At 35.0% G+C, this 25,331-nt stretch overlaps 2 protein-coding genes across 3 annotated transcripts in view; both read right to left on the bottom strand.

Moving 5' to 3' along the window:
* Positions 1-7,894, bottom strand: part of LOC132311728 (myosin-11-like) — a 32,769-nt gene extending 24,875 nt beyond the window's left edge. For both annotated transcript variants that reach the window (XM_059809790.1, XM_059809791.1), the window contains exons 1-13: positions 7,321-7,894; positions 5,695-5,823; positions 3,674-3,817; positions 3,428-3,573; positions 3,183-3,339; positions 2,990-3,048; positions 2,531-2,690; positions 2,278-2,427; positions 2,033-2,169; positions 1,786-1,932; positions 1,570-1,671; positions 1,366-1,423; positions 1,184-1,285 (exon numbers count right to left, since the gene is read on the bottom strand). In XM_059809790.1, coding sequence (XP_059665773.1) covers positions 1,184-1,285; positions 1,366-1,423; positions 1,570-1,671; positions 1,786-1,932; positions 2,033-2,169; positions 2,278-2,427; positions 2,531-2,690; positions 2,990-3,048; positions 3,183-3,339; positions 3,428-3,573; positions 3,674-3,817; positions 5,695-5,823; positions 7,321-7,323 — 1,494 coding nt within the window. In that variant the 5' untranslated portion in view covers positions 7,324-7,894. The remainder of the gene's footprint in view (positions 1-1,183; positions 1,286-1,365; positions 1,424-1,569; positions 1,672-1,785; positions 1,933-2,032; positions 2,170-2,277; positions 2,428-2,530; positions 2,691-2,989; positions 3,049-3,182; positions 3,340-3,427; positions 3,574-3,673; positions 3,818-5,694; positions 5,824-7,320) is intronic.
* Positions 7,895-10,279: 2,385 nt separating this feature from the next.
* On the bottom strand, positions 10,280-23,697 carry LOC132311727 (uncharacterized). Its single transcript, XM_059809789.1, has 5 exons — positions 23,512-23,697; positions 16,079-16,151; positions 15,907-15,955; positions 15,043-15,166; positions 10,280-10,717 (listed from the first exon to the last, which is right to left on the bottom strand). Exons 1-5 carry the CDS (start codon positions 23,512-23,514, stop codon positions 10,637-10,639), a joined length of 330 nt encoding a protein of 109 aa, XP_059665772.1. The 5' UTR covers positions 23,515-23,697; the 3' UTR covers positions 10,280-10,636.
* Between the last annotated feature and the right edge of the window lie 1,634 nt (positions 23,698-25,331).

The raw sequence follows: 25,331 nt of genomic DNA, 5'->3' as shown, positions 1-25,331 counted from the left end.
CATTGGAGATACTCTTATGGCTACGTACACTGTTGGGTGAGTTGCAGTTATCCTATTCGTGAGTCAATAAAGTTGTATTGTGACAACAAGGCTGCTATTAGCATTGCCCACAATCCAGTTCAACATGACAAGACAAAGCACATTGAAGTCAATCAACACTTCATCAAGGAAAAGTTTCGTCTTGGGCTGATTTGTACTCTATACGTCAAGACACATGATCAGGTTGCTGATGTTTTGACTAAGGGTGTGAGCAAGACTTGCTTGCAAAATATGTTAGTCAAGCTGGGCATGATAGATATCTTTGCACCAGCTTGAGGGGGAGTGTTGTCAGGGGCTTATTTGTTATTATTTATATAATGTTGGGGCTTCTGTGTAATTTCTGAAACTTGTTATTATAAATAGAATGTGGTGGAAGGATGAAAATATATTTTTTCATTATTTCTCTCTTTCCCCATCTCTCTCTCTTTTTCTCTCATCCGCTTTCTTCTCTTTTTCTTCTTCTTCTTCTTTATCACTTACTCTTGATTTGATTATATCTTAAAGTCAACAGTTTTTGTTGTTTGGACTTGCCAAATTAAAGTGAGCAACCCAGGTGTTTGGACTTGTCAACCAGTAGTTTTTGTTGTTTTGTCTAGTCTATTCCAAACTAGAAGTTTCAAGTTCATTGAAAGTCACTCAGCCTAAATAAAGATTGGATGACACAATTTACACAGAGAGGCAGCTGAATTGAAGCTCTTAGAGTGCTTATTATAATGTATTGATGGGACTGCATAATCAACCTGCAACCTTTAAGACTATGAGGTTCCAATCTCTAATATTCCATCAGATCCTTGTAACTAATGGGCCTCTTTTTATAATATCCATTCAGATGAGAGCTATTCAAATGAGAATAAAAAAAAAAACGCATAAACAAACAGAAAATTTTAAATTACATATATGCAGATATACTCACAAATCAACACCATATATCTATGATGTCACTGTTATACTATCGACCAGGTGATTTGGGGGTCTGTGAAGGTGACAGTCCATTTGCATTTATTAGTATGTGTTGAAGGATATAAATATTAAAGTTGCACCCTCTCTAACAGCTTAAGCTTTTGGAGTAGATGGTTGTTAACAGTATGATACAAGGTTAATTATCCTAAAGCAGTAATTATTGGTGCAAAATAAAATGGAAAACCTTTTCAATGAGATCCAAAACATCTTGATTATCAACAAATTCGATGTAGCTCCAATCAATGTCCTCTTTCGTGTATTCTTCTTGTTCCATTTTGAATACGTGCTGAAAGTCATCATTGGACACTTCAGTAACAAGATAAAACTAGACTAATGCTTACATGATAAATATTATCTGAGAGCTACCTGATTAAAATGTTGTTGCAGTTTCTCATTTGTGAAATTAATGCAAAACTGTTCAAAACTGCATACCATGATACACGGAATTAAGATATAAGAAATGAGAATGCCCATAGAAAGCATTTGCATGCATTATTCTTTAAGTTAATCTAAAATCTAAATATCTACTTTCTTTTTTTTTCTTTTGCTTTTTTTATTATCAGTTGCTACCTGTTGTTCTTAAAGCTTTCAAAACCATAGATGTCAAGGACCCCAATCAGATTTTTTGAGTTAGGATCTTGTCCAATCGAGACATTAATTTTATCCACCAACCTGCATATGATGAAAAGTACCTTTAGCATTATATCAGTTTCTCATTCCAGTTTTCACACAGAAACCGCAGAATATCTTCATTGATAAAATTCTTCCCAAAATCTAGTTCCTTACCAATCAAATAATCGAGAATATACTGTCTTAGCCAAACCATCCCTGCTAACTGCTGCACTAAGAGGATCAAGACTTCGCTTTATAACTTCTTCAGGGGTGACCATCACACGTTTACATAATGCATCTTCCAAGGCCACAGGATCACACCTGGAAAAAAGAAAAAGACGATAAAATCAACATTTACCATTTAAAAAAGGAAACATAGATCCTATTAACTCTGATAGTGATATTGGGAAACCATTCATACATAAGAAGTTCAGCTGTCATATTAAGATGGAATTTGGACTTGTCATCCTTTGGAGCTGATGAATCCATTTCCTTTCCCTTCGCAAAATCGATATTGCCAAGGTGAAGAATTGCAGCAACAACTCTGAAAATTGCTTCCTATGAGAGAGAGAGAGAGAGAAAGAGAGAGTAAGAGAGAATGCTCTTCCCTAATTCTGTTCCAAAAGAAGTTGAGAAAATATAGTGAACAACTTTGCAAGGTTATACCTGATCCTTTCCACTTATTCCAACAATATCCATAGCTCTCCTAGTGGCAAGATAGTCATGGGCATCACTTACACCAACCAGCTCGTAACACTTTGACTGGTTAAGATAGTGAAATGATTTGGGACTTCCCAACTTATATTTCTCAATTTCCTGGCATAATGAAGAATGTTAGCCCCAAGTAGTAAAGGATTTTTAATCATCACATTATATTCTACAAGTTCACATCACAGTATTCATTTCAGTAGAGAGTTACCTCCTGTGGTGCGGCACAAAGAAGGTAAAAGCAATGGTAATTGCGCTCCGGATCTGAAATTTGGCAAACCCGAGATCTCTCTAGAAGATAAGTCCTGATAGCTGCTCCTGATATTCTTCCAAGCTTATCAAACTGGATCTCAACAAATTTACCAAATCGGCTGACAATATTATAGTGAGAGGATATCAATGCCTTGAATAACAAATATAGAATCAGAAATTTTGATGTCTCAACACATATTGTATACTAATATTGGAAAATTTGTAATTTAAGTCAGTGAGATTTGAAAGAAATCAGCAGTCCATTCACCAACTATTCTCGTGTTGCATTGAATCAATAATTAATGTAGTTTGTGATAAAAAGTCAAATAAATCAAAGCTTCTTAATTACTTATAAATTGGTTGCCAAGGGAATAGAAAAAACGTAATATTTCATTGCACAATCATGAGAGCACCACACCTGGAATTGTTATTTCTAACAGTTTTAGCGTTGCCAAATGCTTCAAGAACTGGATTAGACTGCGCTCAAATCAGTTAGTGCAAAAGTTCTGTGATACTTACTATAAAAATCAATAAAACGGAAGCAGTAGAAGATAACGAGAGTAATCGAAACATTATCTGAATAACAATTAAAGCTATGTCATCAAACATACTTCAAGAACTTGTTGTTCAACTGTGCGTCCTTCAGTAGCTGCCCGACCACCCAAAAAGGCTAGGTACCGCATAAGCATTTTTGTGGTCTCAGTTTTACCTGCTCCACTTTCACCACTGACAAGAATTGAATTGCTTTTTCCCTCATTTATCATAGCTCTGTTTGCAAGGGACATGTTGAGAGTTGCGTTATGCGGGGAGGGATTTGTACATAAAGAAGTGATATTTTAAATAGAATGGGCCTCACCTGAAAGCAACATCACCAACTGCAAAAACATGAGGGCTTAGTTCTCCAAATGGTGCACCCTTGTATTGTTGCATCATGTGAGCATCATAAAGATGAGGCAACCTTTGGAATGGATTAATTGCAATAAGAATATTTCCAGTGTAAGTCTGTCATGAATCATGATATTGAACATTCAGAGACAAGTATTAATGCATGGATGAAATAACTAAAGACTTTTCCCTTATAGCAGCGAGAAGAAAAGCTTACATAGATTTCATTAAGTTCATATCTAATTTTAAGATTCTCCATGACTCCAGGCTCATGCAAATAAGATAGTTTTGTCATGTCGTCAACTCCACAAGCAGGAGCTTCCATATCCTTAGGGTAAATATTTGATAACTTTGCAACAACCTGATAGGTAAGTCAGATTAGACTGCTACATGAATATAAGTATAAAAATCAATGCAAACATGAGATTTGAACAGAGGTTTCCAGCTGTCAAGTTGCAAACTGTTATCCCATTACACTTAATGAAACTGACCTCAGAACACTGTAACAAAACAGAATAAATTATTCTAGATACAGAATAAAAGTAGTTCGTACAGTTTACCAGAAGAGTAAGAGACGTGTCAACCATAAATATTTATATGCATATAAAAAGCTTCATCAGTTGAAAAAGAAAATGAGAACTATAAAGCATCATATAAAATATTGTTGGCCTGTTGGGTCAGCGGAAGAGTGTGAATAACAAAGATCCAATGATAGGCAACAAAGCAATCACACATAAACACAAGATATACATGGTTCAGCCAAAACCGGCCTACGTCCATGGATAAACATGTACGTGGTGTTGGTGCTCTGTTGTAGTAATATCTCTACGAATCATAGTGGAATCTCTTCTCATCCATGGACGTAGGCTAGTTTTGGCTGAACCATGTATATGTTGTGTTTTGTGTGATTGCTTTGTTGCCTATCATTGGATCTTCGTTATTCACGCTCTTCTGCTGACCGAACAAATTGGTATCAGAGCCAAAGGTGAAGGACATCCAGAAACCACAAGAAGTCTCAACATGTGCTACAACGTGCTTCAGTTGTAGGTGGAGTCAATTGGCTTGGTTACATGGCATAGAGCTCGAGTAGTCAAGGTGGAGCCTTGGAGGTTTGACTGATCAAGCAACATATAATGTAGATAATCGGAGTTTTGCAGGAGTAACATCAAGATTGAAGCTGCAAAAGAATTGTCCTGATCAATGCCGTAGAAGCGATAATTGGCTGGATAGAATTTTAACTAAGGTGGAGATTGTTGGAAATTGTATCTCAAATTCCTATTATAATTAGGTTTCTATTTTAGAGTTGTATTTTGTTAGGAAATTTCTTGTCAAGTAAGTCTTGGGCTCTAAGAAATTGTAATCCTTGTCCGACAAGGAATTGTGTTTGTAAGTCTATAAATAGATACCTAGGTTTTGGGTTGAGACTTATGAGATTGAGAGAGATGTAGTCTCATGATGGAGTTGATGGGTAAAGGTAGTATGCGGATTGGTAGAGTAGGAAAAACACCGGTGACACTGGTAGCGAGGAGATAGGCTAGTGGAGTGGTACATGGTGAAAAGACACGTACGTGGTGTTGGTACTCTATTGTTGTAATATCTCTACGAATCATAGTGGAATCTCTTCTCATCCATGGACGTAGGCCGGTTTTGGCTGAACCATGTATATCTTGTTTTTTTGTGTGATTGCTTTGTTGCCTATCATTGGATCTTCGTTACTTGCGCTCTTCCGCTGACCCAACAAATATAAATACAACTTAAAAGCTCCTTTATTAGCAGAAGGAAAAAAAGAGAAGGGAAATCAGAAATCAGCACTGATAAATGCAAATATGGAAATATGGAAGAACATCATAATTAAATCCAAAAAACAAGTGATTGACAGCTAGGAACTTCCTAAACACGTGGAAATTTAGAACCAGAAAATGGCAATATATATGGACGGGTATAGTAAAGGAGAATCCAAGAAGGTTACCACAAACCATGAAATCAGTAAAAACTAATCCTCTAAGATATTAAACAACAAAATATCAGCTGTTGAAATACAAAATTCGGAAGGAAGGCATTAACTTGTTTTGGTTTCACACAAAAAAGACAGTGAGTAAATGTACTTGTTTTCCATGAACATGATGGTGAAACAACTACCATTTTAATTTTCTGTGGAAAATAATTAAATATTTATGAATTAAAATTACAAAATATTAAAAATAAATTGTGACTTCAGATCATGGTTGATCCACCTACCTTCTTCCCATTTCTAGTCTGAATCTCAGCTTCTGCCCCATTAATTTTTAATACCTGTCCATCAATCCAAGCTAGTGCTGGGTCCTCGACCCAGACATGGGAACCTGCGATAATGTTCACTGGAGTGCCCTGCAGCCAGTGATGATTGATACTGATATCAGAGAACAAAATTGTCGCTGTAAACAGTGTATCTATGAAATATACATCTAGGCATAAAACAAATATATATATATATATATATATATATATATATATATATATATATATATATTATTTATATATGGTTGCACACAAGGAAAGTTTTTGTCTCAACGAATCACACGAATGAAAAGTATGTGGATTGTGTCAAAGAGCTCAAACTGGTGCTTTACATATTAGTTTTTTACCACATTTTTGGGTTACTAAAAATATCCACCTGTGTCAGAAAATTTAAACTAGACATGAGATCTTAGCAAATTGAGGGTTCCACAAACCATGAATTTAACTATTATATTACCTGATAAAAATAAAATAAACAAATAAATCCAACACAGTTTTACCTCGACATGTTCAAGAGTCATCTTGTAACCTCCTGAACACCTTTGCTTTAAATTGATGAATTCTTATATATGAAAATCATGACAGTTCAACTTGTAGTTATGTATATAATTATTCTTATCTATATCTAGTAACTCTTAGTCATTCCAACATGTTTATGCAGGTGCAGCCACCTTCTATTGAACCTAACAAAGACTCCAATCACTTCAGTACTTCAGACATGGCGGTTCGTGTTTGATGGTACTTACTTTTTCACAACAACCAGTGCTTCGCACAGTTCGGCAGTCTTGACTGTCCAAAGCATTCCTCTTTTGTGATTCCTCATAAGACTAATATTATGTCTTTCCAAGTCAATGTCTTTATAATATTATAATTTGTGCATGAATGTCTCCCACCGAAAAACAAAATTATAGCAAGAGAAGAAGAAAGTGGGTTGATGAGAAAAGGTTGGCAATTGGAAAAAATGAAGGGGGAAGAGGGGAGGAAAGTTTTTACTTGTATATTCTTCCTAACATACATAACCATCTCACAATGTCTGATAAGTTTCCTTTTGTGATGTTATTGCTACTTTAAATTGCCATATGTTATTTCCCCCTTTTTTTCTTTTTCTTTTTTTTATTTTTTTTTTCAATCTTTTGGCACTAAATTTTCTGAACAGGCAAGCATAAACCTATTACTCAATTTTTCTTTAGTAAAAAGAACACAGAAGTAATAGACAATTGGTAATGTATATGAAAGTAATTCCACCCAACAAGGGCATCATAATAAGCTCATTTTCCGACTTTATCTCAATTACATGCAATATATGGAGTAATCTATTTACACACACATACATACACGAGACTCCCGTCATTGCAGGGTCTAGGGAGGATCAAATGTATGCAGCCTTACCTGCACATGGAGAGGCTGTTTCCGGTTTCGAACCTGTGACCTCTCCAAGTCACAATGAAGCAACCATCCTCATTCACACATACATATATACAAACACAGCACAGGCGCACACATAGGATTCGTACAAACAAAATCATCACAAAAAATAACAGTACTAAACACTAAACATATTCAACCTAATCTCAATCAATCACGTACCATGGTCCAAAGCTCAGCTTCTCAAAGATTTCCTCTGTTCTATTTGACGTAAGTACTTCTCATAGATTCAAATCTGGGGCATTCGGCTTTCTCTCTGGATCACACAAACCCTGTTCTCTGGAATAACAACGTACCATTTGTCTACAACATATACGTGTACAATACAGAAATTTAATGAAGGAGGAGGGGGAATGGATTGAAGAAGTTGGGTTTTTGAATGATTCTCGAGAAAATTGGTGAGAAAACTGAAATGTGTAATATAGGAATTTATTGAGGAATGACTGCGAATGGATTGAAGAAGTTGGGTTTTTGAATGATTCTCGGGAAAATGGGCGAGAAAGGGATGGGAATTGAAAGAGAAAGGGAAAGAAATCAAAGTGTGAGTGTATTTCCTTTTTTTCTTGCTCATCTTCATGTCTTTTGGTTCGTGGAAGTGAAATTGTTCAAGAGACCCTGTTAAATCGGATCCTCACTGTCTTTCTCTCTGATGTTTCATCTCTCAAGAACTCCCGCCAATTTGTCGGAGATTTCTTGGCCATAAACTCACACACACACACTCTCTCGCACACGGACACACACACATGGAGTCTCTTATATCGTAATGTAAGGAGGCCTTTTTTTTTCGCTTTTTTAAATATTATGCCAATATTTTTTCTCATTTAAAATAAATAAATAAATAAAAATAAATTTTGTTTGATGATAGTCTTTGTGGATCATGATCTTCAAGGGTTCCGTCAAATATATATATATATATCAAACAAGAAAATACTCATTATGCATTTAAATTCAGAACCTATCAATATAAAATCATTAATGTAATAATTTTTGAATTCGCGATTAAATGATATTGCAACATTTGCAACATCAGCAATGTGACATAGTGTTATTTTTAAAATACACAATACACATGATAGGCACAAAATAGTAACAAGCAGTTCATTATTTATATTATCATTTGTAATTCCGGTATAATATCTAATAAATTCATCACAGTGGTCGATATTGAAGAATTTTGTATTTATAGTTATCTATTTTTTACACATAAAATCATCCATCATTTTAAGGCGAACCAATGTTATTATCAAACTAGAATGCACTAAAATAGAAGAAAAATTTATCTAAGTTATAAAAATCGATTTTAAGTAAGGCAAAACTATCATAATTAATAAACCATGCATTTAGATAAAAATAATAATAATTATAATTAAAAAAAGAAAAAGAAAAAAGCTCAGTTCACAAAATCGAATCAATCCAAGTCTAATTGGTTAAATTAGTTCGAGTTAGGGAGTTTCATTGGTTCAATTTGATTCCAATTTTGTTGTAACCAAACCATGTGAACCTCTAATTGAAGAATCTTAGTTGTTTAGGAACAAGTAGAGAGTTAAATTTCATCCCCCCCAAATTTGTACCATTAGTTATTAAAATGTATTCATGTTTATTCATTTTTAGAGCTCGTTTTTGTTGCATTTTATTTTTAAATTTCTAGCTCCATTGTTAGATAAATTTATGGAAATGATTGTTAGTTATTTATCTACCATTTTGATTTTTCTTTTTTCTTTTTTAAATAAATAGTTTACCTTGAATTTTTTTAGAATTTATTTTTTCAAAATTACAGAGCAAAGTATTGTTCAAGTTCCCAACCCCACCCCGTGTCAGGACCAAATAAGATAATGTATGCCCTTTCTAAATTCGTCTTATTGTCATCCCTACTTAAGAAATTCTGTAATAAAACAATAAAACACCACACTCATTATTATAATAAAACAAAAAATGTCACACTCATTTTGCCATAATAAAACAATAAAATGCCACAATCATTTTGCCATAGCATGACAATTGTTTCGGTTAGAAAGAGGGAACCTTCATATATCAAACAAGAAAATACTCTCCCCTGCATTTGCACTCTGGTAAGTGGTAACTCTCTCTCTTTATATGCCAAACAATAGAATCTCTCTCTCTCTCTCTCTCTCTAGGCTACTGTAACTCCATCCCAACAGAAACATCATTGGAGCCAATCAATGGAACTAGGTTTGATCTGCTTCATGGTCATCAAGATTTCATTTATTAAGAACGTGTTTGTTTACTAGTATTAACATTTTACAGTTTTGTTTTCTGACTACAGACGGAAATCAACACAATAAAGAAATGGTGTTTCATGTCCATCCAGATGAAGAGAGTTTCTCTCCTCTGGGACCGGCAACCTCAGAATTCTCCGGCCACCTCTACGACAAGCCACTGTCTTGCTTTGGTTGTGGGATTGGATGGTTCTCGTGAGTTTCGATTCTTCTCTCTTGTTTCAATCCTCCTCTTTTTTGCTTGTCAAATGTGGTTCGTGATTCGTTAACACGAATGTTTTCCACAGGTTCATCTTCGGATTCGTGTTTCCACCAATCTGGTACTATGCCACGGTTCTTTACTTCTTGAAGTGTCGGTACAAGGACCCCAGAGAACGGCCTGGCCTTGCAGCATCTGCCATTGCTGTGAGTTGATTCACTGTTTCGAGTTTTCGTCTGTGTCGTCTTCTCTTTGATGGTTGTCTGGAAAACCTTCAAAACCAGAAATCATTCTCATCACTGAAATTTTGCTTGCAGGCTTTAATTTGCTCGGTCACTATCCTGATTTCCCTGCTTGTGGCGTTCTCTTGACAGTCCTTGATTGTAATTGTGGTTAATCAAAATTGAATGTGCCACAAATCAGTTCCCTAGTCATTCAAATCTCAAGAAATGTTCCCACTGAGATTGTATTGTTCAACACACACACAAATTTGATGCAATTCTAAACATTTGTAAACACACTCTAAAGGTACATTTTATGAGGACTGGACTATTCTGCTTTTTGCTTGTTTCAAGGATGTGTGTGTGTGTGTGTGTGTGTGTGTGTTTAATGTACCTTCAGTCTCCAAAGAATTAACAACAAAAAACAGAATGGAAGGAACACCAAGAAACTAGATCACAGCAAATATGGCAATGTTGTGACAAAACTCTCCATTGTATACTATAGGAAATGCTTTCGTAGAAAAAGTATGGAATATCCAATAAAAATACTGGAAACAATAGATTGGAGGGAAAGAGATATTACATGGGTTAGAAATAAAGACATTTCACCTGAATTCAATAGAAGCAACAAAATGTGGAAAAGGGGAGAAGGAACATAAATGTTTTCTCGAGAGAACTCTCGTCACAAAGTACATACCGGATTCTACGCTAAAGAAATCTAGGTTAATCCAATGTGCATAATGTTAATACCATTCATCAGTGAAGGGCCTGGAGGCTTTTGTTTTGTGTAACTTGGTAGTAGTTCTTTATACATTTCTCCTTCATAACTCGTCTTTGGGGGCTTCCGCGTCAATAGTCTCCTTGGAAGATGCCATGGTGTGCGAGTTCTTAAATTCCTCTAGCTGCAAGACAATATAGATGGGTAAAATACAAAAGATGAAGTTTTGTGCTGATACAGTCTAGAAAAGTCAGTGCCAAAGGTGAAAACAACTAATAAAACAAGAAACCCCCAACAGAAGGAAAAACAAAATAATTGTTTGCACTACTATAACTTGAAAAGCTTCGTGTGTTACTCCGGTCAGCCCATCTCCGAAACTTATTTTTGTTTTGCAGGTGAACAACATAATCCAGACTAACTTAAAAATGCTCCGTTTTGTTAGCATGAAGACGGAAGAGGGGAATAAAACATTGATTCTTATATCTATCCCAACCTTAAATGGTCTTAAAACTTCATTTTTTTATTTTCTCCCCATGTACCTGCCATTCTCAGCAGCCAACAGTTTTTTAATGTAAAATGTAACCAAAGACGGCATTGATTTCGTTAATTGAGGTGGCCACTAGTTGGTTAAAATCTAAATGGTGTTACATCCTTCCCTTCCCGTGGCCAGTTTACAAAGAACGGGAAAAAAAAATTATTATGAAACTAAAGAGAAAGAAACCATATGAACAAACATAACAAGCAACACTACATAAAAAATAAATAAATAAAAATAAATAAATAAATAATCCAACAACAACAACAACAAAGGCAGTTTAAGCTAGCAACGACAAAAACCAGTATCAGTTTTGGTATTTGACCAATATATGGTTCTGATCTAACCCAAACAAGCAAAGATTATTAGTACAGTACTACCCTCTATATAAGACAAAAGAAAGAGTAAAAAATTGATTAAATTATTCCATTATTCACATAAAAAAGAAACTATTAGACACTGAAATAATTCACATCAAAATCACAACATAACATCCATTCGGAATTTGAGGGAATCATTCTTTTTTGGGAATCATACTGAACTAATTCATTTTCATTCTCTGTCCCCATTTATAACAAATTTGTTATTGAAGAAGTTAGTAAATATATTTATTGTAAATCAAGAAAAATAGCAAAATATTATTCAGATTACCAGCAAATGCTATGCGACTGTCTAATAGAAATGTGAGCTCAAGTGCTTATGTGAGAGTTATATTTAGGCATTCATTCGACAACACTAATGTCTACACATTCTAGTCAGTTTATATGGTACAACTATCCTTACACCTGTTAATCAACTGTACTACTGAAATGAAGCACCAAGTACAGCCAATGCTTGATCAGACAATATATGACCAATCTGACACAACTCGACAAATTTGGGGAACAAACCCTACTACTATTACCTTTCGGGAAAAGAAAAAAACCTCACTACTATTAATTATACTAGATACTGTTGCCCAAAAAAGTGGGCATTGAGGACCAAGCCTTTTGCATATGCAAAGTGGTTCTCCGTAAATATGCTAGACTATATAAAATTTCCCAAAAAGAAATACTTACTATAAAAAATCACAAAAAAGAGATACAATTATTTCTTATATTTTATTAATTTTCATGTAATTATGGTTATGCAGGAAATTGGTGCATACACCCTCAAGTGTCAGTTTGGACCATAACATTTTGACAAACATGACCTTGCATGCCAACTTCTCAATATCAAGGTCATTCTCGACCAACATCATCTTTTCATCATGGTGAAATGTTTCTTATCTAACCCAATATCAACACCAATCTTTCTTAGATTTGCATGATTAATCACTAATGATCCTTCTGCAGACACCATTAATTTCCTTCAAGAAAATAACCAGATGAAAAATATAATATATTGGTCCAAATATTATATGTAGGCACCATGTGGTTAGTGTTTCTGATGGTGTTCAAACAACAAAGGAAATGAGGAGCGTAACCAATTAAAGCAACATCATATACAATGGAGATGTCTACTGGTCATTGCTAACCAATTCATTTAAGTTCTTCATTGAGAATTCCCCTTACTTGACTAGGTAATTTACATTCTCATCCATACAATTTTAAGATATACTCTCAAAAGAAACAATGATGAAACCCATAACAAACATCAATTTGTTCTTTAATGTGCGAAAAGGTTTTAGATATGATTTCATATAATCAAGGAATGCTGATACCATTTGTTCCTTACAATCAGCCCACATAAATTCGAGCAGTTAATTTGAAGAAGTAACATAGCCACAAATCTACTTTAAAATATTTCTTTTACCAATGTACCCAAGAGAAAAACTGTTATGAGCATATGAAACTTCTAACATTCCATCGAAGGAAGATATTGAGGACCCTCATTACTTCAATTCTATTTACTTGATCGAATGAAAGAAGCTTTATGCTAGCAAATGTGGTGAAAACGGGATCAGAAACTCATATCTGAAGGCATTGAACATTACACGTATTTACTTCCTCCCAAATATTACACTTACATTGATCTCTAAATCATACATCTTTGAAATTCATGAACATAAACTTCATCATAAGTTGTTTGCATTCTGGGGTAGTTTAATAATATTATATTACTGCTACTAATAAGTTTATTTTTGGTTATTATTAGGGTAAATTGCATTAAAAAAAATCCAAACTATCAACGGATTCCAAATAACCCTCCTGAACTACAAACCTACCCCCTGAACCAACGGAAATACATACTTTAAGGACACGGCGTCAAACGGCCATTGACGGAAAATTGAATTTACCGGTTTGCCCTTAAATTGAACGATGTTGTTTCATGTGATATCCAACTTTAGCGGCTGACATGTCCAATGTAATTTCCATGCCCAACAAGAAATCGACAGCTCATCAAAACCTTATCACAATGCATTCGGTTATATCGATTTCTGCTAAACTCATGCCAAACAAACCTTCAATTGAACAAAACTCAGTCTCTAACCCACTCAAACCTATCTCTCAAACCCTAAGCTTCCACACTCCTTACAGATTATATATACATATATAAACGATTATTCTTCTCCCCTGCAACCAACTCCATCTGTTGACGGCCACCGTCTCTCTCTCCCTCTCTCCACAGCACCAGCATCTCCACCACCATCACCTCTCCTCATACACCATCAAAACAGGTTCCATCAAAAGGGGTTTAATCTCCAAGCCAAAATTGATCCCATCAAAATGGTTTAAATCTCCAAAACCAAAAGTGATCTCCAAATCTTCAAAATGGATTTACTCTTATGTAAAATATATACACTGGATTTTGGTATCTTTGCTTGGAGCAACGATTGAGGCTACTGATCTCCAGAACTTCAAAATGGGTTTATTCTTATTTTGGGATGAAGGTGAAGGCGATGACGACTATGAAGATAGATATGATTGATGATGAAGATCTGTTGGTCTCTCTCCCTCACTCCTGGAGCACACACAAGTATACATATAGTATATATACACTGGGAAAGTTGAAAGTGGGAATTCTGATGATTGGCCTATCTTTAAGGGCAGTACTGTCATTTCAAAAGTATAGGTGGATCACGTGACAAGCTCAAGGTGCATTACCATTTATTTGGGCTAAAATGTCATTTCAACAGCAGTTAAACGGTGGGGTGGGTTTTGTGAAAAAGGGGATAGTTTAAGGGGTTAACTGTCTAAATAGTAGTTCAAGGGGGTATCTTGGAAGAGAAAATAATTCAAGGGGTTTTATGCAAATTACCCTTGCTACTATTATTATTTTGTGAAAGACATTTTTCTTATTCTTTTGTTCTTTCACAAACACATGTTATATATTATAGCACCAAATAAACAAAGTGTGAGCATGATATAACACTTATTCCTTTGTCTACTATGTATTTAAATGAACTTTTCTGGTTGTTCCCTAGCTATACTTGATGATTCCAATGTTTTCATAACTATTTTCCTTCTTTGTTCTGACATGCTTCAATATTTTGACTGATTAGAACTCACCTACGATCCAAATTTGAACTACACTCACTACAAAGGAGCTTAAATCTGTAATACTACCCACTTAAAACTAAACATCCCAACCATTATGCCATACTTGAACAGCCACAGAGATGATCCCTCATGCTGCATAGTCCCCTGTGTGTAACTACATATAGGCAGTGAGAACAGAGGTTCTGAAAAACATATGAAATTGTCTTTCTGTATTAAACTCAAATGAAATGCTATGTTTGCATCATAGCCATATAACACAGGTGGATTATCACCTCGTCCAAATCCAAGGATCTCTTAAGCCCATGGTCATACTAATTGCTGCTAGCGGCATAACATTGGTCATTGGTGTAATCAGTGAAGTTTTATTATATTAAATTAATTACATATTGCAATAATATGCAACTATCTTGTCCCAGCAGTCCACTTTGCAACCAATTCATATTTGAACTAAAGAAATACGGGAAAAAAGGGAAGAAATGAATCAAGTCATACCTCCTTGCATTTTTCTCGGTGTGCTGCCAAAAGCTCGTTATATTTTTTTTGCAAATCTGACATTTCAGTTTGTAGGTTTTCATACTCGAGCACAGTTGGACCACCTAACTTTTGCTGGACGAACCTGTCAAAATACTTACATATGATTTCTAAGATAATTCAAGCTGTTAAGAATATTTATGACAATGATAAATGTTATCCTAAAGAAAAATGAAGGGCATCTAAGAAATGCTTATGATAAGATATGTTTGATTGCTGGCCGCAGGGTTATTTCAATCCAATGACAAGTTTGATTGAACCTAGTCCAGTGCAGAGCCTGATCCGATCCTGTAAAACTTAGGTTTTTCAAAAGAAAAAGATGTTTCTATGCATTCCTACAACTTTATGGATCTAAACCTATATGCAATGCAATCTAACAAAAATAATGAGATAATGCATAAACAAAAACACAATTGGTGAGTTTGATCATCTTTGCTTATTAGACCTTAAAAAAAATGGCTACATAATTCTTTTTCTTTTTAGGTTTTTGAGTAGACTGGAGATATCTGATTATCTGTACCCCTCATCCCGTGCCTAATCTGATGGTTTTACCTACCAACGGTAGCTTTTCTCCTGTCCTTATTCCACATCCAAGTTCTGGATAGGATAAGGTTGGTCAAATCCAGCTGGGTTTTCAGGGCAGATAAATGTGCCTAAAAGCTCCAGTTAGCAAAGCCATGCAATGAACTTCCCAAACCAATCTTTTCAATAATCTTAGATATGGACAATCAATATATCATAATCAGAAAGCTAGAAAAATATGTAAAGAAATTGAATATGATATATGCCCTCAACTAAACATGATAAACCATGAAAATAACTTACTCAACAGCAGAAGAAGGTTTGTCGTTCTGCTCATATAGTGCAACAAGAACTACACAATGGAAAAAAAATAAAAAAAGTATGCATTCAGAACATACAAGTTAATAAACTGGGTATTGCTAAGTTACAGATTTTGTGATATAAGGAAAGTAAACAGAACTAGAACAGGTAAAACCTTTGGTCAGAGCATCAAGAACTCCACTAGACTCCAGATACTTCCTAAAAGCTTCCTTCTTTGCTTCCTTTTCCTAACAAAGACAAAAAAGTATACTAACAATGAGAATAAAGAAATACAAAACCTATATTCAAAGGGACTGTTTATTACCATATTGAATAATTCACTGTCCCAAATCATAGATGAAAACATGAACCAGGGGAAGCACAAGCATTCCTCTGCAATGGAACTAGCAAGTATAATAGGCTTAAGCTATAACTTTTTCAATTGACAAGCACCAAGTAGGCAGTTGATTACATTACATTTTCCTTGTTTCAGTTTAGACTTTGTTGTCTTCTCTGGGAATACAACATTCAGCAACTACCTGTCTCCAATTTCAACCCCCAGGTCAAGAATTATCACAGCTCATGGGCATGCAATTACCTCAGAAGCTCACCATCAATAATAAGGATCCCATGACTCCATTAATGCAAGTTGGTTATGGGTTTAAAGATCTAGAATCAACTCCTCAATATTCTTCAAGGATAACTAACTCCAACCGACTCAGTTAAAATTTCTAAATACCATATCGTATTTTTATACCATTAATAATAAATATGCTTATTGGAACTTACCCTGTCACATGTCATCTATGTGAATATTTTAACCAGTGCCTCTTCGGCCATGTCAATGGAATCTGACGAATAGCTTCCATGTGAACACATCCCATAAACAAATGGCCCAATAACCTAGCAACACCTGTTCTACCTCCATATTAGCCACCCCCTCGGGGTGTGCATATTCCCTTCCCTTGAGGAGGCCAACACAAGTGGTCCCCATCCGGGCCATCCCTTGGCTCACCAGGACTTACTGCTCTGATAAGATTGAATTTGGTCCTGAGACTGTCACCACCACCTCGGGGCGTCTCACCTATTCCGCCTCTAGAATCATGCTCCAAAATGAATTTTTACAACACTATTTCCAGTGCCCGAAGGGCTTGTTGAGCTTGATAAACTGCCAAGGTGTGGACTCTGGATTGAGTTGTGGTCCTTTGCATTGGACTATGGTCCTTAATGCATCCCCATTTTACTTCGATTTTAGGAGTTTCATGACTTTGTGGCTGAAGTCAAGAACTTATTAAGGTACAAAAGTTGTTGCGTCTGAGAAAAGTGGGGAGAGAGACACTGCATGTAAAACAGGAATGATGTTCACCATATGTCAACTCGGCAAGTTTCCACCTCACTTCCAGCAATCATATTCAGCACTGATTTCTCCTTCATATTTTACATGCAACACTTATTTGAAAAATAAATAAATAAATAAATTTAAAAATCTGGTGATGCTTTGATAAGCAAACAAAATTTAAACTAAAGGTGTAAACTTGTTCTAACAATTAACTTTCAAAGTAATTAAATCATATCGCAAGTGTTTACTGTTTTCTTTTCCTATACATTGTTTTAACAATAAAATTGCACACTTTATTCAGAATAGGAGAACAAAAACTACAAAGGGAGGAAAGATGAGGAATTTTTCAAGAAAAAAAACTGGATAGGCAAACAAAATACGAGACCATAGGAGGCAAAAAAAAAAAAATTGAGCTCAACCCACTCAAGACAACATCATTGTGATCGATGGTAGTGCTCCTAAAAAAACAACAAACCTTTTTGGCTTAAAGTCTCACCATCCTCTTTAGGAGCTACCAGGGTCCCACGAACTCCTTAATAGAAGATAAGTACATGCTCATTCTCATGAGTGACTGTAAAGCCACGATCCAAGTCATTTTGTTCTCAACCGACAAACAACCACATCAAAGTCCCCCTTCAACCTTGCAATGGTGAAAATTGACAGAAAAGATTCCCCTAAACCTTCCGATATTAGTTGGAATCTTTACCTTTTGTGCATCCTATTCCCGCTAGCTTAGAGAAAGCAAGTGATGCAGGACAAGTAGTAACCAGAAAAAAAAAAGATGGGGATAAGAATGAGAAAATGAGATGAGACTACAAGAAGGGGGTGAGAAGACATATTGAAGGGGGTAGACTTAAGAGATTGAGGGACTGAGAAAAGCAAGAACACGCGGGAGAAGAAGACACAGGGGGAGTTCGCAAACTCACGATAATATTCAATATTCCAAAGCTGAATACTTTTAGTTACATAGAAGACTTTCTATAGGCAAAACATGAACCAAACCCTAAAACATGGAAATACCCAAATAACCTTAAAATTCAACCATTACCAAAAATAACCAAAAACAATTAAATTAAACCTAATTGTATCAAATCCCGAATCCTATCTAACATTTCCCCTTCTTCTAAAGTAGAGGCGGAACACGTACAGCTCATCCATGAAAATCATAACTCGTTATCCATCAGTAAGGATAGTGCTTCATCCTTGGTCTCTTACAGCTTTCATATGCTTAATTGTCTAGAACTTGTGTCTGCGATTAATCAAATCTTAACGCTCACTTACTCAGCAAGAGTTATGTGACCTTGTCTGATCTAGATGGCAAAACCATGAAAACTATATATTAAAGCACCTAACAGCTTGTAAAATTTGATGAAGACAATGGGGCCTGGTAGAGCCTATTGGGCTCAATTATTAGAAGTGACTAGACAGTCTAGACTATATCTTCACAACTTCTTGCACTTAAACTACTGTAGCAAACAAAGCACACACTATATGCATGTTAAATTAATGGTGAATGCAAGTATTGTGGGGAGGCAGTGGCAGTGCAAAGCGGCATGGAAGCAACACCGGCGACATGTACGGGTAAAGGATGGCGGTATGACTACAATTGATTGGTTTTCCTGTTGTAAAGTTCAATAATCTAATGAATGGTAGTGCATTTAATTCATTATCGTTACATTACTAATTGTTCATTAAGAAACAAAGGACATAAAATCAAATTGGAAAATTAATGAGCAAATCTTTCACTTTATACAATATTGTAAAAGGAAAGACTCGCTGAAAAATTTACTTCGATGCTTTTAGAAAGAAAAAAAAAATGGGATTTAACCTGCTTTGAATTATAATGGAATTATCAAAAGGAACTTTGACAAGGTCACCACCTTATCATTGACTATGTTTTAAGATGTGTAATGATATAAAAAGGCTTGTCCTTTTCTCCTCTCTTCTAATACTATTTCTTTTTCTAACATGTTATCAGAGCCACCATCAATTATTGTTATTTTTTTACTCTCCATTGTGCTGACATTTTTCACCACCCCCAATCTGTGCCACCATGACTCCCATCACTGCCACTAGTCACCTCTGTCAAACTCACACCGTCTCAGCCAAACTAGTCTACTGCCCACAAAATTTTGATATGTATCAAAAGCTTTGATCACACCGAATGAATCATTGGAGCCAAAAATTTCCAACGTCGGCAACCAGAGATTCATCTGGTGTCCCACGCTGCCCGCGTGTCATGTTCTACATCAGCCCTGCCACGTCACATGAACTTTTTTCGACCTTTGAGATTATTTACTGCTTACTGTAGACAAAATTGAGGTTGCTCAACCAATACACACCATATTGGTGGGAGCTATACAAGACAATTAGGGTTGGTGGAAGTTATACATGGCAACTAGGGTTGGTGCCATCCAGATTACTCCTAATGAATTTTTCACGAACACACCAAACATATTGAGTTTGATGGTCATATTCATCTACTCCAAGGTACTCCAGACTAGTTTCCTTTAGTTCCGCTACTCAAACTATTAATATTTTCACCAAAACGCATCCACTTGGATGTTTTCATGACTTGGTTTCCATATCCAGTTGGTGCCTGCTCTTCCACTTTGAATTTGAGGGGGGATGTTAATGTAATATTCTAATGTAAATATTACCCTAGTTACCTTGTCTAGCAATGTAATATTACCCTAGTTAACTTGTCTAGCACCTACAAACCATAGTTTCCTTGTATAGCTCCCACCAACTCTACTTACCTTGTATAGCTCTCTAAGCCTCTCCTATAAATAAGCCCTATGTTACCCGGACTAGGGTACGGTTGTCGGATACGGGTACGTGTCTAGAGGTCCGATGCGGCATTCTCTTGAATTATTGGACACGGGGACTCGGCTAAAAAGTGTCCAAAAATTGGACACGGACACTCGGATACACTAAAAAATTTACATGTAATCTTTTTTTACTTATAAGATGCCATGTACATTTATATACTAAATGTTAAAAAATTGTAAAAGTCTGGATGTTTTATTTTACTCTTCCACTATCTTTTAAATCACGTGTCAAAGTTCCCTTACACTATTTGTTTTATTTTACTCTTCCACTTTCTTTTAAATACATTAAATACAAAGTAAATAAAAATATGATTAACTTTTAAAACAACAGCTGTCATTAACGTATAACAGTTGTTGAAGTCCAAAAATCTCCATTATATACAAGTGGAGACTCACGTGGCAGCAACACATCCTTTCAACAAAACAACTGATCCAGTGAGTGAAAAGTACTCTTGGCTTATACAAATATCCATGCAAAGGCAATGCGTGAAACACAATCATCTTCAACTTTCAGCAAGACGCTATTTTTGAACTAGAGAACCTCCAAACAAGTAGAAGGGCAACCGATCTATGAAGAAACAAACAAAAAAAATATCAAACTTTCACAAGCATCATCCGATCCAAATGATCTACAAGTTTTCTTCACCAACCGTCATGTCCGATCGCACAAAGGAGTGTCTGACCTATATCAAGAGTCGGTGTCCGTGTCGTGTCATATCGCGGGGGGCAGCGGAAGCGCGCTTACACAAATAAGATCCAAGGAAAGCCAGCAAAGCAATCACACATAAACACAAGATATAACGTGGTTCAGCCAAAATATTGCAACAATAAAGTACCAACACCACGTACATGTCTTTTCACCATGTACCACTCCAAGAGCTTATCTCCTTGTTACCAGTGCCACTGGTGTTTTTCCTTCTCTACCAACCCAAAAACTACTTGTACCATCAACTTCCTCACGAGATTACATCTCTTTCAATCTCATAAGTCTCAACCCTAGATACATATTTATAGAGTTCCAAACTTAATTCCTTGAAGCCCAAGACTTGTCTAACAAGAAATTACCTAGCAAAATACAACTCTAAAATAGAAACCTAATTAAATTAGAAATTTGAGACACAATTTCCAACAATCTCCACCTTGGCTCAAATTCCATTCAGTCAATCATTCGTTTTGCACAGCATTGATCAGAACAATTCATTGCAGCTTCAATATTGACAGTCATCCTACAAAACTCCAATTGTCCACACTGTACGTTGCTCCATCAGTGAAACCTCCAAGGCTCAGCCATAACTACCCAAGCTTAACCCATTACGATTTTCTGACCATCGTGACCAACCAAGCCGATTGAGTCCACCTGCAACTGAAACCCATTGCAGCACCTGTTGAGACTCCTTATTTTTTCTGGATCACCTTCACCTTCAACTCTAATACCAATTTTTTAGGGTAGCGTAAACGTGCGAACAACAAGATCCAATAAAAGCTAATAAAGCAATCACACACAAACAAAAGATATAACGTGGTTCAGTCAAAACGGTCTTACATCCACGAATGAGAAGAAATTTCACTATAATTTCTGTAAAGATGTTATAAGAAAAGAGAACCAACACCATATACATGTCTTTTTACCATATACCACTCCACGAGCCTATCTCCTCGCTACCAGTGCCAACAGTGTTTTTCCTCTTCTACCAACCTGGACTTTTCATGGGAGGCCAAGGTGCCTGTGTCAACACGACACGACACGACACGGACACCAACTATTGATATGGGTCGGACACTCCTTTGTGCGATCGGACAAGGCGGTTGGTGAAGAAAACTTACAAATCATTTGGATTAGTTGATGCTTGTGAAAGTTTGATATTTTTTTTTGGTTTGTTTCTTCATATAGATCGGTTTCCCTTTTACTTGTTTGGAGGTTCTCTGATTCAAAAATGGGGTCTTTGTTGAAGTTGAAGAAGACTATGTTTCACGTGCTGCCTTTGCATGGATATTTGTATAAGCCAAGAGTATTTTTCACGCACTGGATCAGTTGTTTTGTTGAAAGGTTGTGTTGCTACCATGTGAGTCCCCACTTGTATATAATGGAGACTTTTGGACTTCGTTATACATTAATGATAGTAGTTGTTTTGAAAAGTTGCTCATTTTTTATTTACTATGTATTTAATGTATTTAAAAGTTGGTGCACGAGTAAAAATAAAACAAATAGTGAAAGGGACCTTCGACACGTGATTTAAAAGATAGTGGAAGAGTAAAATAAAACATCCAGACTTTTACAATTTTTTAACTTTTAGTATATAAATGTACATAGCATCTTATAAGTAAAAAAAAAGTTCACATTTGAATTTTTCAGTGTGTCCGCGTCCAATTGTTGGCCATTTTTTAGCCGAGTCCCCGTGTCCAATAATTCAAGAGAATGCCAAATCTGACCTCTAGACACAAACCCGTGACAGACTTTTTAGCCTAGTCCCCGTGTCCAATAATTCAAGAGAATGCCGAATCTGACCTCTAGACAAGTACCCGTATCCGACACCCGTTCCGGAGTCCGTGTAACATAGCTACCAACCCATAAACTATCTCTACCCATCAACTCTCTCGTGAGACTAAATCTCTTTCAATCTCATCAGTCTCAACCCATAACCTAGGTACCTATTTATAGTGTTCCAAACCCAATACTTTGTTGGACAAGGATTATAATTCCTTCAAGCACTTGCCAAACAAGAAATTACCAAATAAGATACAATTCTAAAATAGAAACCTAATTAGAATATGAATTTGCAACACAATTTTCAATACCTTATATAGCTTCCATCAACTTGTTCCGTTGTATAGCTCTCTAACCCTCTCCTATAAAATATCCTCTATTGTAGTTTTAAGTTGTGTAATGATATACAAAGGTTTGGCCTTTTCTCCTCCCTTCTAGTACTATTTCTTTTTCTAATGGACTAGAACATTGCAAAATCTTTCCCCAGGTTTGCCCATTATTTTATGTCTACTAATCTTACTTGATATACATTAATTGATTTTTACTGAATTGATTTTAATATGTGTAAATATACAACCGTCACAATGGTGCTCAAGCCTCTTATCTAAGCAAAATGTATATATGCTGTTTATATACACAACTAATATGTTTTCATATAAGGAGACGGAATGGACTGATCAGACAAATATGCATCAAAATTGCAATAAACATAAATAAATGAAACACTGAGAATTGAAAAGAACACACATAATTTACCAAAAATAGAAAAGAACACGCATTATATAATCAAATTGGGTATACACGAAAATGCAAGGAGATGAAAACACAGTTCAAATCACAAATTTAAACTATTTTAAAGAACCCTAAATCGCCAAATGGGTTTCTCACAACATAGCAAATGAATTAGATCTGGAGAAACAGAAGAAAGGGAAGGGTATTTTGCAGAAACTAACCATTTTTCACTGCATCTGTGAAAAAAAACCCAATTCACTTCAGCTCGGAAGAGACCCAATTTGAAAATGTTACCTGTATGAAACAGAAAAAGGGATTCTAGAGAGAGAGTATGTAGGAAATCACTCAAATCAGTTGTAAACAGTGGAATGTAAAGGTGGGCAGTTCGATTCAGTTTGAGACGTAAGGACCGTAAGGTTATATAACAAACCCTTCAACTATAACACATTTACACTTATTCCCTCCCTAACAAAAAAACATGGACAAAGCAACCCCTTAGTCCTAATTTGCAACCCGGTTGAGTTCAACCCGACCCATATGAAAGGATAATAAAGTATTGACAAAAAGGTTTTGTGAGTTACTTTTAAGAGAATGTGAGATAAGAAAATCATGTCACATTAGCTCATGATCGAGTTCAACAAAGAATAATATTATGAGTATTTATGTATTTTAATTTTTGAAAATTAAAGTACATAAATAAGACATATTTGGTCTATTTTTGTAAAAAGGGTTTGGTTCTATTAGGAGTAAGTTTGAAAATGAGATTCAAAATTCATTTCATTTCGAACCTATCTTATTTTAGTTCTAAATTAAACTGTATATATATATATATATATATAATTTTTTGCATTTGTTCTTTTCATTATATTTCATGATATTTTTTATTCGTTACAAAAAATAAAAATAAAAAATTATGATTATATTTGTGAAATATTTTATTATATTTAGGCTCCGTAAAATATTTTTCTCAAAAAATTTTCTTTTTTTTCAGGTAAAATATTTTCTTTTATTTTTATTTTTCGGTGTTTAGCAAAGTCTAGGTCGAGTCCATCGAGTGGGATGTGTAAAATAATTTGTCAAAAATTAATGGATAAGTTATTTTTGTTAAATTTAATAAAAAAAAAAATTTCATAAATATTTTACAACAACTAAACACCAGAGAACACAGAAAATATTTTTTTAAAAATATTTTACACTCAAACAAACATAATAATCCTAATTTCTTTGTAAAAACTTCTATCTTGAATGTGTCTAAAATTTTACTTTGCTATTTAAAATTAAGAATAGTGAGATGGTGTGAACATGTCCCAATTTTGAAATGATATAAACATAGGTTATTAATTTTTCGCTAAACAAAATGGGTTGAGAATCATTCTTGAATAAAAAATATAGATCAGATCTAAAATTATACTCCCTTCGTTCTAATTTAAGTGCCTATTTTTTTTTTTTTTTTGAGAATTTAGCTTTTTAAGAAGTAATTTTTAATATATTTTTTTGTTTCAAGTGATGGATAATGTTTTGTTTTTATCAATTCAATGTAAGAAGCGTAAATTAAGAATGGTACAAAAATAATAAACTATTCTTTTGATTTCGACAACTATTTTGGAACAACCAAATAAAAAAGAATAAAGATACAAAAATAAATAAAATACTATAAAAAAATACTTATTATGTGACCGAAGGAATATTAAATATACTGCATGCTACTAAAATGACACGTACGGCCGCCACCTTCAATATTTGATCCTTTTTCAGTTTCTCACTTATTACCCGTATCCTAAATAATTTAAATATAGGTCAAGACTCATATTTAACCCGTTCAAAACAGGTTAAAAATGGACGGGTTAAAAATGGGCAGGATCAACCCCTTATGATAAGTGAATTCATTAATTATTATTTTTTATTTTTTAATTTTTATCTCAAAAAAAATATTAAATAGTAGTATATATATATAGATATATATATATATATATATATATATGTATATTATCGTTGAGATCTGCATCTGTGTACTGTAAGCCGATGCTGTGGAATCTGGAAT

This window comes from Cornus florida, unplaced genomic scaffold, assembly GCF_030987335.1.
Source record: "Cornus florida cultivar Cherokee Brave unplaced genomic scaffold, ASM3098733v1 CherokeeBrave_3.0.0_Hap2_Chr06, whole genome shotgun sequence".
Classification (NCBI taxonomy): domain Eukaryota; kingdom Viridiplantae; phylum Streptophyta; class Magnoliopsida; order Cornales; family Cornaceae; genus Cornus; species Cornus florida.
Note: the sequence above shows the minus strand (reverse complement) of the source record. Positions and strands in the feature narration are given on the sequence as shown.

What these genes read in the sequence shown, in the direction of transcription:
- LOC132311727 (XM_059809789.1), bottom strand. An exon ending in TCTTGATGCTCTGACCAAAG is followed by an intron (nt 15,956 to 16,078) that starts GTTTTACCTGTT and finishes TCCATTGTGTAG; the next exon opens with TTCTTGTTGCACTATATGAG. An exon ending in AAACCTTCTTCTGCTGTTGA is followed by an intron (nt 15,167 to 15,906) that starts GTAAGTTATTTT and finishes GTATTTTGACAG; the next exon opens with GTTCGTCCAGCAAAAGTTAG.